The following is a 16,201-nucleotide window of genomic DNA, read 5'->3' as shown; positions in this document are numbered from 1 at the left end:
ACTATAAGTGAATCTATCTATCTATCTATCTATCTATCTATCTATCTATCTATATTTCCTTTTTCTATCAGTAATTGAGCTATTGACTTTCTTTTGGGTAAGCTGTTTATAAACATAGGTACCCTCCTTATATTGCTAGTGTTCAAAGAATGCCTGCCATTTTGAGGTACATAATCAAAGTTTACTGAATGAGGGAATGAACAAATGAATAAATGAGTGAATATAGGAGTGTGTCCATGAGTGAATGAGAGAGAAATCAGTAGATTCTGCCCACCTCTTTGTCTTTGGGCTTCCCCTCAAGAGCACTTGGTATCTCCACTGATATATCTGATAAACTGGAGTTAATGGCCACCCAGAATTCTTCTACCCCTGACCATTAGACACTTGGCAGGATTTTCAGTGATGTTCCTGCCTTGGTTTGGTTGTGTTTTGTACCCCAAAGTTTCATGTGTTGGAAGCTTGCTCCTCAGTGTGGTGATGGGACCTTTAACAGGTGAAGCCTAGTGGAGAGAGGTCCTGAAGTCAATTGAGAATGTGTCTTCCAACCACTAAAATCCAAAAGTTGTACTTTCAAAATTTATATTTATTAAATAAAAGCTTTCTATTAAAAAAGAGAGAGAATGTGCCTTCCAAAAGGATTATGGGGCCCCAGTACCTCCCTGGTTTCCTGTTTAGTAACCTGATCTCTTTCTCTTTCAACATGTTCTTGCTATCTGCCATGAGGTCCTTACTTGAGCCCAGGTGATGCAGGTGTCATGTCCTTGAAATTCCAGAACTGTGAGCTAAATAATCCTTTTTGCTTTATAAAGTTAGCCTGCCTCAGATATATCATGACAGTAAAAGAAAATGGATGGATGCTGTTGCCTTCTTTTCAAGGAATAAATTCTGTATGTGCTGTCTGCATGTGTCCCATTGTTCATTTTTCAGAATGTGTAGGCACTTCCTTTGTAGGATGGACTACAGAATTAGCTCATTCAACTACATTAGTTATGTGAATTGGACAGTGACAAACTCTCAAACTCAGCATTTTTTTAGTCTTAAAATGATGATATCATTGACATTATTTGTATGCAAAGGAGACAATGTGAGGTGTCATATGTAAGGTGCCTCCCAAACAGTGCTTATATATCACACTAGTCTCATATAAAAATTTCTCATCCCTTTTTTCCTTAATTCATTACTTCCCTTTCTGCCTTCCTCTCTTTCCTCCTTCCATTCTTTTCTCAGAAGCCATTATAAAAGTCAAGATTGCAGCTACCTACAGAACCCATGTTTTGAGTCTGGAAGCTGCAATTTCTATTATGAAACTGCCCTGGCACCCCTGAGCAAGGGGGATCACAGGGAAAGATTTGACACACTTCTTAGGAGCTGGTAGGATTGGGCTGCTACCTCACACTTCTAGATACTCAGAATGGAGGAAGAGTCTATTTTAGCAAAAGTTTGCAACCCAAGAGCTTCTGGGTTACACCACCTACAAAAATGCTCGGTATGGCATACAAGTGCCTAGCAAAAGTCAAAATTAGTTGCCAATGAAAAAAAAAAGACATTTCAGGACAGGCATCTAGCACAGTCACTAAGATGCCACGTGGGACACTGACATTCCATATCAGTGTGCCTGAGTTCAAGTCCTGATTCCAACTTCTTGTGAGTATACCCTGACAGGCAGCAAATGATGGCTCAATCAGCCAGGTGCCTGCCACCCACAAGGGAGACCTGAATCGAGTGTCAGTCTCCCAGGCATTTGTGAATGGGAGCTCTCTCTCCAGTGCGCTCTCTCTCTCTCTCTCTCTCTGTTTCATAAAATACATTTTTACAAGTTTTAAGTAGATGTCAATTTTTTTAAAACTTCAAATTTCTTTTACCCAAAGGGAAAAAAGAAACAGAGAAATGTGACCATACTAGGTACACAGTTCCAAATTGCTGCACTTGGATAAAGTCATTCTCCTGTGGGGCCTGCCAAAAAATCTTGTTTTTCATGGTCTCTACCATTGACTACAGTCTCTGCAGCATCGAGTCATTTCTCACTGAGTCTGTATCACCTCACTTGTTAGACGAGAGGACGAGTTCTCTGTGCCTATATCTCCTTCAAAAGTACATGTAGAGAGAGGAGATTTTCTTTGTGGAAGTTAAAAATATGCCAATTAAAGAGCCTCATGAGACCTAAGCCTGATCGTTCCAGTTATGTGGAGTTCAGAAATAATAAAAACAAATCTATAGTGACAGAGACCAAAACACTGTGATGGAAGCTTTGCTGGCCACAGGGAGGAGAAAGAAGGACTCTCCAGAGAAACGACAAAGCCCACATCCTGATGTGGTAGTGGCTTCAAGAGTGTACAAAAGCATGAGCTATCTCTCGAGAAAAAGAAAAGAATCTCAACTCTGTAAAATTTTATTTCTTATGTTGGGGAGCAGTTGGTTGTTTTATTTTTCGGTGAGTCTATATTTCTGGAATATTTATACGAAATACCATGACTATAATAGTAGTAATAACATGGTTAGGTGTGTAACAGACAAAACAAATGATTGATCTGTTTCACCCACCTATGCCGCTTGCCTGGTTTGAGGTATTTGAGGTTTGGGATCCCTGTTCTAGGCCCATCTCTCATCTCACAAATGTGGAAACTGCAGCCTGGTGCTGGAAGTACAATATACAGCAAGAAGGTGCTGGAGGTTGAGCAAGGGAACTGGTCACCTGGTTCAGCAACTGTAAGTATTTAGTGATCATCTACTGCATGCTAGACAGTAAGGGAGATACCATGGTGAATAAGATGGCACTGTTTGGTGCATTAATCATGGCACATGGCCTTTATGTTGGCACTCTACTCTTCTGTGTGGTCAGAATTCTCTCCATCCATGTCCTGATGTTTAAAATGCTTGCAACAGAGCTTGTCATGGCCACATGCTGCAGACTGCATAGACTCTTGAGAGCCAGCAGTGCCTGAATCTTCCCATCTTCCCAACCTTGTGTCCAGTGATTGCCATTTGGACACTTTCAAATTTGCCACAGAGGGGAGTATTTATACCATGAAAACTGGCAAATGCTACCTATCAGAGTGAATTTCTTGCGGGCAGCCAGTGGTTAAATGTTTGCCAGCACATCCCTGGTGATGGATCAGAAAATATTTTGCCTTTATTATTATTATTCTACATTCCATAGGGGCCTCAGGGGAAGCTGAAGTAAATCGTGGTGTCAGACTGACCTCGGTCGCCCTTGAATCCCTCTCAGGCAAGTGACGTCCATCTCTAATATTCTACTTCCTCTCTGGAAATGTGAGCAGCCTGGTGCCCACCCACCTCATTGGATTGGATGCATGTGTGTGTGTGTGTGTGTGTGCATGCGTGTGTGCACACAGAGGGAAAGGAGGATGGGAAGTGCCTGCCCCAGGGCCTGACCACTGTAGGTATCCACTAAATGCCATTTGTCACCTCTCCCTCTCATCCTGATGCCAAAGGTGGCACGAGTTTGAGGAGAGCCTCCTCCCTGACCATCTACCTTGCCCAGTGCTCAGAGGCAGACCCATGGACCCTCAGAAAGCACAGGGGGCTCTCGAAGGCATCTTTGGGTCTGGGAAGGCCTGCACTGGCAGCTCTGTTTCTGCAGCTTTTTCCGCACAAGGGGCAAGGGTGCAGCAGAGGCCAGCTTTTCTGCCTTATTCCTGGAAATCATCAATCTCTGCCCTTCGCCCTCCTCCCTTTTTCTACGTTTTTTTCCTCCTGGATAATGAGGCCTCCAGAGACTGGTGGAGGTCTGAACCTCGTTAGGCTCTCTTGGCAGGCCGGCATCAATAAAGGCAGGGAGGCCAGGGGACTGGGTGGGGGCTGGGGTGGGCAGGCAGCGGGTGGGCGACTGGGGGGAGGGTGGCTCACCGGCTTTCAAATCCCTGGATTTATTTCACAGTGAATTATAACTGAACTCTTTAGTGCCTGGGGCTCAGCAAGGGAAGGGTGGGAATTTTTCCAGGGGATGGATAAGGCCTCAGATGGGAGCTGGACCAGGCCAAGAACTGGGGTGAGAGAGATCTCCTGTGTGTGCTCCATGTGTGAACAACACTCACCTGCTTTTGGGTGTGTGGGATCTGAGATGGATAGAGGGAAGGGGGTGATAGGGAGGAAGAAGCTGTGGCTCAGGAACCTGGCTGGTAGGTCGAGATGTACTAACCCCGTGACCCTAGGCCAACATCCTCCCTCTCTGATCCCTACAGTGAGGGGCTTGCAGTTGATGATGCACAACTGCTTAGAGAGTCTGAGAGGCCCTGTGCCTGCTCTTGGGTGTGTTCAGCACATCCCATACCCTGGATAGCTCTGGGGGAACCATGTGGGGAGTCTGGTTTGGCATGGGGAACAGCATGCTGTCGTTGGAGAAAACAGATGAAGAAGATGAGATTAGGGAAACTGGCCTGTCTTGTGGATGTACCTGGGAGTCTGAGTCACACAGCAGAGTGAGTGCAGAGCGAGCGAGGGGGTGAGTATGGAGGGAGGGAGGCAGAGCAAGCTGCAAGAGAGGTCAGGAGATGGAAGAGAGAGAGATGGAGTGAAAACAGACAGGAAAAAAAGGAAGTAAAGTTGGAGAGACAGGGAGAGAGACAAGGAAATAGAGGGAAAAGAAAAGAAACAGGACTGAGAAAGGGGTGGGGTGGAGGAATGCCACAGTACACCAGGAGGGACAGGAGTCTAGCCAAGTCTTTCTGTTCAGAGTGCTGAGTGAGCCCTTGCAAGCGTACCCTCAGCTCATCTGAGAAACAGCACACCTGGAGTCGGGTTCTGCCCAGCCCTTTGCAGTGGGATCTGCAACAAGTAGTCAGATGGCAGGGAAGCTCCTAGCACACAGGCAGAGAGGTTGGGGGAGAGACAGCAACAGCTGAAACTCACTCTTACTTTCTCCAGCATAAGGAGTCAGTGCCTAGAGCTACACATGAGGCCCGAGAGCTATGCTGCCCTGGAGGACGAGAGTGGAGTCACAAGTCAACTCTGGGGACCCTGACATGGGAAATTGGAACAGCCAATCTTAGTGAAATTCACACTGCCACACGATGGGGGCCCCACAGTCATCTGGCCAGGGGCATGCCACTCCTGCATCATGGGAAACACACAGGCTTGAACTCAGGTTTTGGTTTCAGTCCTCACTCTGGGTCTGTCAGGTGGATTCTAACAGTGCCTATGACTAGAGAATGCAGACAAGGTTCCCCACTCACATCACTGATCATAGTCCTGTGTGCTGAGTACAAAGCCTAGGAACACAGCAGGTGCTCCATATTCAATAGGGATTCCCTGTATCACACATGGTTTGCTTTCCACCAAACAGGCACACTATGGAGAATGATATCAAAAACCTAGGCTATGGAAGGCCAAGAGGAGGGCATCCGAGGAGCTAAATAGCACCATATTTATGAGCATGGACTTTCCATTTGGGCAAACATGGAGCTGTGCCTGGCTCTACACCCCTGATCCCAATGTCTCAGGTTCCCCATTTGTAAACAAGCCTCATTAATATTCTTGGTCCCAGGCTGTTGTTAGCTTTTAGTAGTGAGACAATAAGTGAAAGGCACTTAGCACAGTACCTGGCAGAAATAAAGAATCAAATAATTAAGAATTGAAGAAATGATTGTGAACAAGTCCCCACCCCCACAGAGAGTGTAATGGTTAAATGAGATAATAAATGCAAAAGGATTAACTTGGGATCAGGACATACTAAGTGTTCAACAATGTCATTTCCTACCCCATTAGTAAAGGTGGTCACTCACCTGCACGCGTGTGGGGTTCAGCCAGTGGGGTATGTCACGCACAGACACATTTATTGGCAGGACGATGGACTCGCTGTTGTGATCCAGGCATGAGGTGGCACACTCAGACCCTGAGGGAAAGCACAGAGTGAGGTGTTGGCTTATTCCATAGTCTCCCAAAGCCCACAAGCTGCCCTTCCACTGGGTGGACTCTGCTGCTTCCTGGTCCCCAGTGGACTGGCAGGACAGTGGAAAAGAAAAAGTTCTCTTGGTAGAGCCATCTCTGGTCTCCCCAACTCCACTCACCTCTTTCCAATCCAGCTGGCACCCACTGCCATGCTTTTGTCCCTGAACTTACTTTTGTCACGCTCATTCTGTGTTCAGAAATCTTTCTAAGACTCTCTCCAGGTGTAAGAAAAAGTACATTACCCTTTGCTACAATGCCTCCCATGGCCTGGACAATCTCCTTTACCTATAAAGACTTTCATGCTTTTGTTGGTCTAATCACATTGAGTAAACTTAGTTTTCCATCCGTTTCTCACTCTTCCCCTCCTCTGCGCTCTGCTACTGTCACTCTGTTTCCTGAAACATGTACCCCCGCACCTCAGCCATACGCTTTCCCATGACCAACTCCTATTCTTTCTACCATGGCCAGTTGGACTCTTCCAAGAAGCCTGCCCACCACTCTGCAGTTGAGTAAGATCCCTCTATCTTCTGGATGCCTACTGAATTTGCTCTCTATCTCTGCTCACTCATGAGTCTCACTCTGCTGCTGACCTTATCCTCTTGTGTCTCCTCTGGACATTCAGAGTGTTGCCCTAGAAAGGAAAGATAAGGTCTATTCACCTCTAAACCTAACAAGTGCTTGACACCTCATAGAGAGTTGGCAGATACTAGCCATAGATATGTATGGATTCTATTCAGTGCCCTTCCTGATGCCACCTTATCATCATCTTCAGCCTATGAGACTCACAGGTGGGAAGGCCATCAGGAAAAATGCCTAGAACCTCTTCTGGCCACTGAGTCCAGAAGGTGAGAGCTTCCTTCCTTTGCAGGTGGCTTTCCCATGTCACCTCATTTCCCTGCAAATCCAGCCATGTGAGCAGATGGCATCGCACCCATTTCATAGATCAGGGACCCAAAGGGCACACATCCCAGGTTACAAAGCTGGTGAGAGGAGGACCATGGCTTAAAAACCACTTTTTCTGACTTGCAGGCCTAGGCATGGATAAGGGAGCTGTACGGAGAGCAGATAGGGAAAAGCAGGTGATGATGGAAAGGGCGGAGGTTGAGAAGGTCCAGAGGACAGAACAGAAATGCAGGAGACAAAAGACTAAAAGATGAGTGATGAGACAATGAGAAGGATCCCTATGCATTCTGAGAAATGCAGTCAGGGGTGCTTGTTTCATCGTGAGGCCTGGTCCAAAGGCATTTCAGGGAGCAAAGATGAGACAGGTCTGGGATGATAAAATGCTTTTGCAAAAGAAAAAAATGAAAGATGCAGCCTCTGAGAGATAAGCAAAGACTTTCTTATCCCAAGAGAGGGGGGAAAGGAAAGGAAAAAAAAAAAAAAAGAAAGAAAGAAAGAAAAACACACAGGGCACTGGTTGTCCTTGCAGCAGTCAGAGCTTCGTTTCTCCAGCTCTGCCTCTCCCCTCTCGGGGCTCCCTTCCCCCACGCCAGGGTTCTTGGGCTTCAGGAGGAGGCTGCTATGTTGTGATATATGAGCCATAATTGGCATCATTACAGAGTGGTGATCTCACCAGGCCCCCACCTCTCCTTCCTGGGAGGCAGGCACGGAGAGTGTGGCAGCCATGGAGGCGGCGGCAGCAGCAGCAGCAGCAGCAGCACTAACTTCCTGAGGGCCAGTAAGCTGTTGTGCAAGCGTCCCCAGGCAGCATGACACCAGAATGTAACCTCTAGGCCCCATTAAAACCCTATCCACGCCTCGCCCCTGCTTACAAAGCCTTGGTCCAGTCCCTCTCCTGAGTGAAGTGAGTTCTTCCCAGGGAGGGGTTTGGCCTGGGAGGTAGATGTGAAGGGCATTTGGAAGTGAGCTAAGGACTAGGGAGAGCTGCTTTCCCCTCTTCCTTCTCTCTGTCGCCCTCAGCCTCCCTCTGTTGCTTTCCCTTTTCCTGTTCTCTTCCCATGAGCCACATCCACCCATCATCCACTCAGGATTACCAGACTGACAAGATGGGACACAGGGTGTGGGAGAGGGAAATGTGATTCAGTCCTAACAACATAGATTTCTTGCCCTTTCACCTCGAACCATGGAAAAGTCCAGTGGGTAGAGATAGCAGGGGTATTATGTCACACCTCTTCCCCTGTCTCTTGATGGTTCTCACAGCAGAGAGCTAGTAGGTACTGTGGCTCATTTACATATGTGAATGCAATATATGCATGATGTGGCCATGTGACAATTTGAGTAAATGTGTGTGAGCTCTGTTTGCCTTTTGTGCCTCTTTCTTCCATGTGTCTGACTTGTTTTTGTGTCCATGGTTGCATTTGTGCTTGTGCTTTGCATGTGTGCTATGTGAAGGTTTACCTGCTACCTGTGTGTGAGTGGGCAATGTGTAGGTTTATGTGCTATGTGTGTGTATGTGAGATGCATCTGAATGATATTGGTCTGATGCACAAGGACCAGCCATGATTGCACTGTTTGATGTGTGTGCTTGATGCTATGTTTGATTATGAAGCATTTCTGCCTATTACGTGTTAATATAAGTATGTGTGAATATATGTGAATGTGCTAGTGGACATGGATATGCAGCAAATCTTTCTATAGGTTTTTAAACACAGGTCTCTCAATCAGAATTTTTCTCAGAGGGTGACTCTATGCCAGTCATTAGTATGACAATATCCACTGATACATTCTGGTTGGGTTGAGTGTAAGGGCCTATTATAGATACAAGTGTCCATAGCCATGCATGTCCAACAAGAATGATGGAGAGGAGAAAGTCTTGGCTTGTGGATGCAGCAGCCACTGCTGCTCGCTATGACAACAGCTGTTGCCCCAACATTCTAGAATAACTATACTTATAGGTCTTGTAAGATCCTCTCTTTCTGCAACCTTCTTCCTTGCAGGCCCCTTGGCTGGGTGGCTCTGTAAGACCTTCAGGTCCTTTCTGAGTCATCAGACAAAGCAACCACATGCTTAAGTTTTTCCAAGTCATGTGGGAGCAAGTGCCTTGACTAAATGCAAGAGTGTGGATTCCTACTCTATGTGCAGGTGAAGAACTTCTGCTCTCTAGGGTTACATGTTTCCATTTTCAAAAGGAGGTGATCAGTCAAACACTTCTACTCTCCAACCACAGACCTTGCTCGTGGGAATGCTGTGATAACTTTTGGTGTGCTGGGTGAAGAACATATTGGCCCTGTGCGGACTCAGATAATCTTCTGCACTAGCCATCCCTGGCCATGGCCCCATACATCATATTAGCCATGAGAAAGGACATTCAATTCCCTGGGCTTTTCATCATCGTCAATTAGGAAATCAGCCCAAGAGGTCAGCACCACTGGCCTTAAATGAGGTCAGACTCCAAGTACTCCAAGTTCCCAAGAAACCATGGAGCTTACAATTAATGCATCTGTCCAGACTCCTGGTTTCAACCAGGCAAATGTCTGGCATCACATCCCAGGTTGTCTCCTCTCACTGTGTGCATTTCTTGAGCTGTCCTTTCCCAACACAGACAATATTTAGGATGAGGATAACTAGGTGAGATGAGAAAAAAAAAAAAAAAGCCAGGCTTTAGGTGAGACAGGATTTGGGAACATGGTTCACTGACCCTACAATTTGCAATTTCCCAATCAGTTAAAGATTACTGAGAGGGTAAGATACGATGCAGTTCAAGCGCTCGATGCAGAACGTGATGCATAGCAGGTGCTCTGAATGTTTACGATGATGCAAGTCTTAAGACTGGTAAGAACAGGCAGTCACACTGGGCAGCTGTGGCTCTCCTGAATGTGACTTGTGCTTTCATGCTCTTTGGTCACATGGTTCTTTCTGTCTGCAATCCCATTCCGGCCTGACAAGCTTTTCCAAATCCTTGTGTAAGCATCCCTTCCCCTGGGAGCCTTCAGTGCTTCCCTAGGCATCCCACAGCTTTCCTGTGCTTTCATGATGCACACTCTCTCACTGCTGCTTCACCAGTACGCCTGTCCCAGACTCTCCTTGGGGGTCAGGATCTAGTCTCACTCATCTCTGTTTCCTGATGCCTGTGAGGGCCTCACACAGCAGAGGTGCTCAACGACCTGCTCAGGCACTAATCCCGGGTTCCTGGAAGCACTGTCCCCTCCCCGCTGCTCCCTTCATGGGCCCATGGTACCTATGGCATAGCCGTCTGGACACTGCAGCTTTAGGTTGCTGTTGAGCTGGTTTGGGACTGAGCACTGTCCTTGCATCTCCTGGCAGAGGTGGAAAGAGCCGCTCCAGGTGCCATCTTTTCGGCAGTGAATGACATTGCTCCCACGTCCCTGAGTAACACAAACACACGATCAGGACCAAGAAGCATGCAGATCTCAACAGGGTAAGCCGTTCAGGGTAACAGAGGAAAAATTCTCTCATCTCCCCACACCTCTGAAAAGTGTTTCAAAATAATTTTTTTAACAATGGTCAAGACTCAAGCACCCTGAAGGAGAGGAAATATTATTAGTGTTTCCATTTTACAGATGGAGAGACTAAAAATTCAGAGCAGGATGAGCCTTGTTGAAGCCTTTCCAGCAGCCCAACTCTAAGTTTAAAGGACTTACAGAAATTTTTCAATGAGAGAAATTCTGGTTTTCACTTGTGCTGTTTGTTGTCGCAATTTTTTTTTAATTGAGAAAGTAGGACCCAGCATCAGATTCTGCACCCATAAGGAAGGAGTTCCCATTGGAATCAGCCATGGATATCGGCAGGGGACTTGGAGCAAGAATGGTTGTTAAGTGGCACTTGCCTAATGGAGGAGATTCCTTTCCCTTCTTCGTGCTTTTTGCTCCCTTCTCAGAAACAATGGCACCAAAACACAATTCAATGTGTGGATACTTACATCTTTGCTTCTCCCCTCTAATTTTTTTAAGATTTATTTATTTATTTGAAAGGCAGAGTTAAAGAGAGGCAGAGGCAGAGAGAGAGAGAGATCTTCCACCCACTGGTCCACTCCCCAAGTGTGTTGGCCAGAGCTGTGCCAATCCAAAGCCAGGAGCCAGGAGTTTCTTCTGGGTCTCCCACACAGGTGCAGGGGCCCAAGGACTTGGGCCATCTTCTACTGCTTTCCCAGGCCATAGTAGAGAGCTGGATTGGAAGTGGAGTGGCTGGGACTTGAACTGGTGCCCATATGGGATGCCAGCACTACAGGTGGCAGCTTTACCCGCTATGCCATGGCACCAGCTCCTCCCTCCAATTCTTTAAAATATAACATATGTAGTTTCTCAATTTTCTGCAAAGTATTAGATAAATGCAGCTTGAAGATATATTCCCTACTGCAATTCCTTTCTAACTTCCAAGATTCAGTGGGAGGTCCTTTGTAGATGTCTCAAAAATACCATTGAATTCAAGTAATGTGAGCGTATTTCAAAAAGTTTGTGGAAAATGGGATTAAAGTGTAAGCTTATTAGGGTGATTGTTTAGCATAGTTATTGAGATATCAGAGTCCCATATCTGAGTATGGGGACTCAATACTGACTCTGGCTTCTGACTCCAGCTTCCTGATAATGCAGGTCCTGGGCGGTCTCAGTGATGGCCCAAGTAATTAGGTTCCTGCCACTCGCCTAGAGTTCCCAGTTCTCCGCTTTGGCCAACCCAGTCCAGCCACTATAGGCACTTTAAGAGTGAATCAGTAGATGAGCACTCTCTCACTTAAAAACATAAATTAAAAACACTTTAAATTAAGGGGAGGGTTGCGGGTGGGAGGGACGTTATGGGGGGGGGGGGGAGCCATTGTAATCCATAAGCTGTACTTTGGAAATTTATATTCATTAAATAAAAGTTAAAAAAACCCACTTTAAATAGTAACTTTATTTTGGTGCAAAAATCTTGAAACCCATGCATAGGTAATACACATTTCTGTGAACTCCTTGAAAAGCCAGCATATTTTTTCATGACAGTCTGTGCCCAGCTCTGTGGAGTACTGAAGAGAGCCATATCTTCTCCAGTGAGTGTGTGTGAAATGCAGTCGTGTGAACAGCCAGCCATGCTAGTGTGACTGCTCTCACGCTCAAAAGGCAAAGGCTGCCCCAGTCCTTTGAGTCTTCTCGAAGAATAACTGATTGTGAGGAGGCAACCAGGGAAAGCCTCTTAGAGGAAATCATCTATGGAAAACGGTGTTGAAGGATGGAGAGAATCAGGCAGAAAGGAATAGAAGCATGTTTCTGTCTTCCAGGCAGGCATGTACATAGGGAAGTACAGTGAGCACTGATAGGCTGGTGTGGCTCTAGTTCTGTGACTCAGGGGAGGGTGTAGGGGAAGATGAGCAGGGAAAGCGGAGAAGTTGTGGGGCCTTAGATGCCAGCCTAAGAGCTGGGACTGTACCCCAAAGGAAATGAAGAGCCATAGGTAGTTTCTATTTGGGGAAAATCTCTGAAAGTTCCGAGCAAAGCCATCTATGCTACCCCTTCTTTGAAACTTACAATGAGAAGTTCACAGTGAGGTTAGAGGCACGGACTGTGCTCTATCAGAGCAAACATCTACACAGTTCCCATTCAGACTCCTGTGCCCTGCAGCCCTCCCGGCTTCATCTCTGCCAAGTCGTCAAGTCCCTGCCTTCCATGGCACCATCAACACTGAAATTTGGTCTCCATTACCTGCAGTCTTGAAGGCACCATATGTCCTAATTTGGTGCTGGCTTCTCCTGTCTGCTGTGTTGCTTCCCCCTCACTTGTCTCCCTGGCAAACACCTTCTGTGGCATGACCCGTACTTCCTGATGCTACCCCATTCTGTGTGAGGCACCACCGTAATGTCTCTGACACTGCATTCCCTCTCTGTTGATCATGTTCTCCAACTAGATGATGAGACCCTCAAGGCCCAGCAAGGTGCCCTGTTCATCTCTGTGTCCTCAGGGCCTCTTTTTTTTTTTTTTTTTTTTTTTTTTTTTTTTTTGACAGGCAGAGTGGACAGTGAGAGAGAGAGAGAGACAGAGAGAAAGGTCTTCCTTTTGCCGTTGGTTCACCCTCCAATGGCCACCACAGCTGGCGCTCTACAGCCGGCACACCGCGCTGATCCGAAGCCAGGAGCCAGGTGCTTCCTCCTGGTCTCCCATGTGGATGCAGGGCCCAAGTACTTGGGCCATCCTCCACTGTACTCCCGGGCCACAGCTGAGAGCTGGACTGGAAGAGGAGCAACCGGCACAGAATCCGGCGCCCCGACCGGGACTAGAACCCGGTGTGCCAGCACCGCAGGCGGAGGATTAGCCTAGTAAGCTTCGACACCGGCCCCTCAGGGCATCACACTTGGCCACTTGGTCTATTCATGCACCACCCACAGAGGTCTTTCTTTTTAATTGAAGAATTATTTGTTTCAGATAAGGTGAAGAGGGAGAAGGGGAGGAAATCAATTTCTTTAATAAAAACTAAGTGAATGCATAGATGAGGAAATAAGATGTAAGTGAGTAAACAAATAGATGACTGAATGATAGAATATGATGAGTGTATGCATCGAGGAATGAGTGAACTGTACAAGGGCTGAATGGGGCTGGAGCTTCCCTGTCTCAGCGAACAGCTGCAGGAAGACAGGATTCAGTAGAGAAAATGGGCCCCTCTCTGGTTCTGGTTGGGCCAGCAGAAGAAAGGGTCAGTTACAGTGGAGGCCTCTCTGGCCATGCGCAAAGGGTGACCCATCCTGAACATGCAGCTGTGCGATGCCTTGGAGAGTGCCCTCCTCGAGGCTCTGTGCAGGCTCATGACAAATTATACAGCTTCGTGAATCTTTAGAGAACCCAGACTCTCCCTCTTGGAGCCCCAGGCTCCAGGCCCCATGATTCTGCTGAGCCCTCAAGGGAGCAGGAAATTGACCCCTATTTCCTGGAGCCTTGGCCTGGGTCTGTGATGCATTTGGCCTCCAGCCCCTGAAAGGGCTGCAGACCTCAGCACTATGTGGGCCAGTGCTGGCTGGAGAGCTTGGTGTGTAGTGGAAGATGTATTAGAACTAGCTGGAATCTGTTTGGGGAATTCAAAAGGGGAGGCCTCACCATACAAGGTGGGACAATAAATCACTCATCTTGCTGCCTCTGGTCTCTCTCTCCTCTCTCTCTTTCTCTCTCTCTCTCTCTCTCTCTCTCTCTCTCTCTGTCTCCCTTACCCAGGCCATCTGGAACTTTTTCATGCTAAATCTGCTTTAAAAAAAAAATATGGTGCCCTAGGCTGGCATTGTGTCACAACGGGTCAAGCTATTGCCTGGGGCGCCAGCATACCATGTAGGTACACATTCCATCCAGCTCCCTGTAATGTACCTGGGAACCAGCGGAACACGGCTCAAGTCCTTGGGCGCCTGCCACCCATGCGGGAGACTCAGAGGAAGCTCCTGACTCCTGGCTTCAGCCTGGCCTAGCCCCAGCTGTTGCAATCATTTGGGGAATGAACCAGATGGAAGCAGATGGAAGATTCTCTCTCTCTCTCTCAAGTAAATAAATAAACCTTTTTTAAAAAAATAGCACCCTTATGCTAGGTCACCTCAGGCTTCAGAACAAGGTATGGTCATGGGTTGGCACTCCAGGGCTTCCACAGTGGAATCCAGATGACATTTCTAGCTCCACCTCTTCTTATGCACATATCTTTCATCCTAGCCCAGTGATCCTCCTAGTCTCTCTTGCACATTTCTCTTCCATCCCCTTCCACTCCTCCACCCACGCTGTGCCCTCTACACAGGTGTTCAGAAAACTCTGTATTTTCAAATCCTCCTGGGAACTGATGTTGGTGCCCTCAGTGTTTGCTTACCACCTGGTGCACACCCTCAGGGTGCATCTGTGCCAATTGAAAAGACCTGATGCTATTGAGGACCCAATTTGGAAAGAGCAGGGACTATTTTAGAGGTAGTGTTAGTGAACTGAGCCAATGAAGTGGTTTGGCTTCAAATTCACGATGTTGTATGGGAAAGTTAAAATCTCTCACAAGAGAGCACTGGCACTGTGTTGCAGCAGGTTAGGCACCACCTGTGACACTGGCATCCTGTTTCAGAGTACAAGTCTGAATCCTGGCTGCTCTACTTCCAATCTAGCTCCCTCCCAATGTGCTTGGGAAGGAAGCAGCAGATGATCCAAGTACTTGGGCCTCTGCCATACACATGGAAAACCAGGAAGGAGTTCCTGGCTCCTGGCTTTGACCTGGCCTAGCCCCAGCCATCAAGGGCATTTGGGGAGTAACCTAGAGGATGAAAGATTTCTTTCTCTCTCTTTCTCTCCCTCTTTCCGTCACTCTGACTTTCAAAGAAATAAAATAAATATATATTCTTAAAATATCTCACAAGCATCCTTCATGGATGCAGTTTGCCTTTCTATGTCTGCACATCTGTCTGTATAAAGGCATGCTACAAGGGCAGGCATTTGGTGCAGAGGCTAGATGTCACTTGGGACGCCTGCAGCCCATTTCAGAGAACCTGAGTTCCAGTCTCTGCTTCTGATCTCAGCCACGTGCTAACACACACCCTGAAAGGCAGCTGGCAATGGCTTAAGTACGTGGATCTCGACACCCATGTGGGAGAACCAAATGGAGTTCCTGGATCTCAGCTTTGAGCCAACCCAGCTCTGGCTATTCTGGGCATTTGAAGAATGAGCCAAAGGATGGGGGAGATTTCTTTCTTTCTCCTCCCTTTTTCTCCCACCTTCTCTCTCTGGCTTTCAAACAAGTAAATACGCAAACAAACAGAGCATTTAAAAAGGCATGGTGTGCTCTAACTCCCCTACCATTTTAGCTGCACAGATCTATAGTGAGCTGAAGGTGTATCACAGTTAACAATCACCTAATACATGCCCAGTTTTACAATGTAACAGAGTAGAAATTGTCTCCTTTTAAGAGATTTGGAGACTTAGGTTCAGTTGGAAAGTGAAAAAGTGAATTTTGAATGATTTAGTGTAATGATTAAAGGCATAGGCTTCAGTTATAATGCTTAGGTTCAAATCCCAGCTCTGCAGCTTGCTAGCAGTGTGGACTTAGGGAAGTTCCTTAGCTGCTCTGTCTCCATTTTCTTAGCTGTAAAAGGGTATGGAGTCCACAACATGAGAGCATCATTATGAGAACTGAGTGTTTTACACACACACACACACACACACACTGGGCTAGCTAAGTGTTAGCTGAGGCTCTTACAGGTTCTACTGCACTCTCTAGGGGAAGTGCAGCTACAAACAGAAGGCAGTGGCCTTCACGGTCATAGAAGTTGCCTATGCCAGAACCACCTTTTTCCCTTTGCTATAATGGACAGGAAGAGAGAAAGAAGGAAGGGTGAGGGAGAGGGAGGATTCTACTTCTCCTGGTCTAAGTGAAAATAAACTAAACAATGACAGAGGGAAAC

General features: G+C 46.9%; 1 protein-coding gene across 1 annotated transcript in view; it reads right to left on the bottom strand.

Moving 5' to 3' along the window:
• Positions 1-16,201, bottom strand: part of PAPPA (pappalysin 1) — a 265,699-nt gene that overhangs the window by 31,007 nt on the left and 218,491 nt on the right. Inside the window, exons 18-19 of the mRNA XM_051855823.2 lie at positions 10,049-10,196; positions 5,742-5,851 (exon numbers count right to left, since the gene is read on the bottom strand). Of these exons, the coding sequence (XP_051711783.2) occupies positions 5,742-5,851; positions 10,049-10,196 (258 nt within the window). The remainder of the gene's footprint in view (positions 1-5,741; positions 5,852-10,048; positions 10,197-16,201) is intronic.

This window comes from Oryctolagus cuniculus, chromosome 1 (assembly GCF_964237555.1).
Source record: "Oryctolagus cuniculus chromosome 1, mOryCun1.1, whole genome shotgun sequence".
Taxonomy (NCBI): domain Eukaryota; kingdom Metazoa; phylum Chordata; class Mammalia; order Lagomorpha; family Leporidae; genus Oryctolagus; species Oryctolagus cuniculus.
Note: the sequence above shows the minus strand (reverse complement) of the source record. Positions and strands in the feature narration are given on the sequence as shown.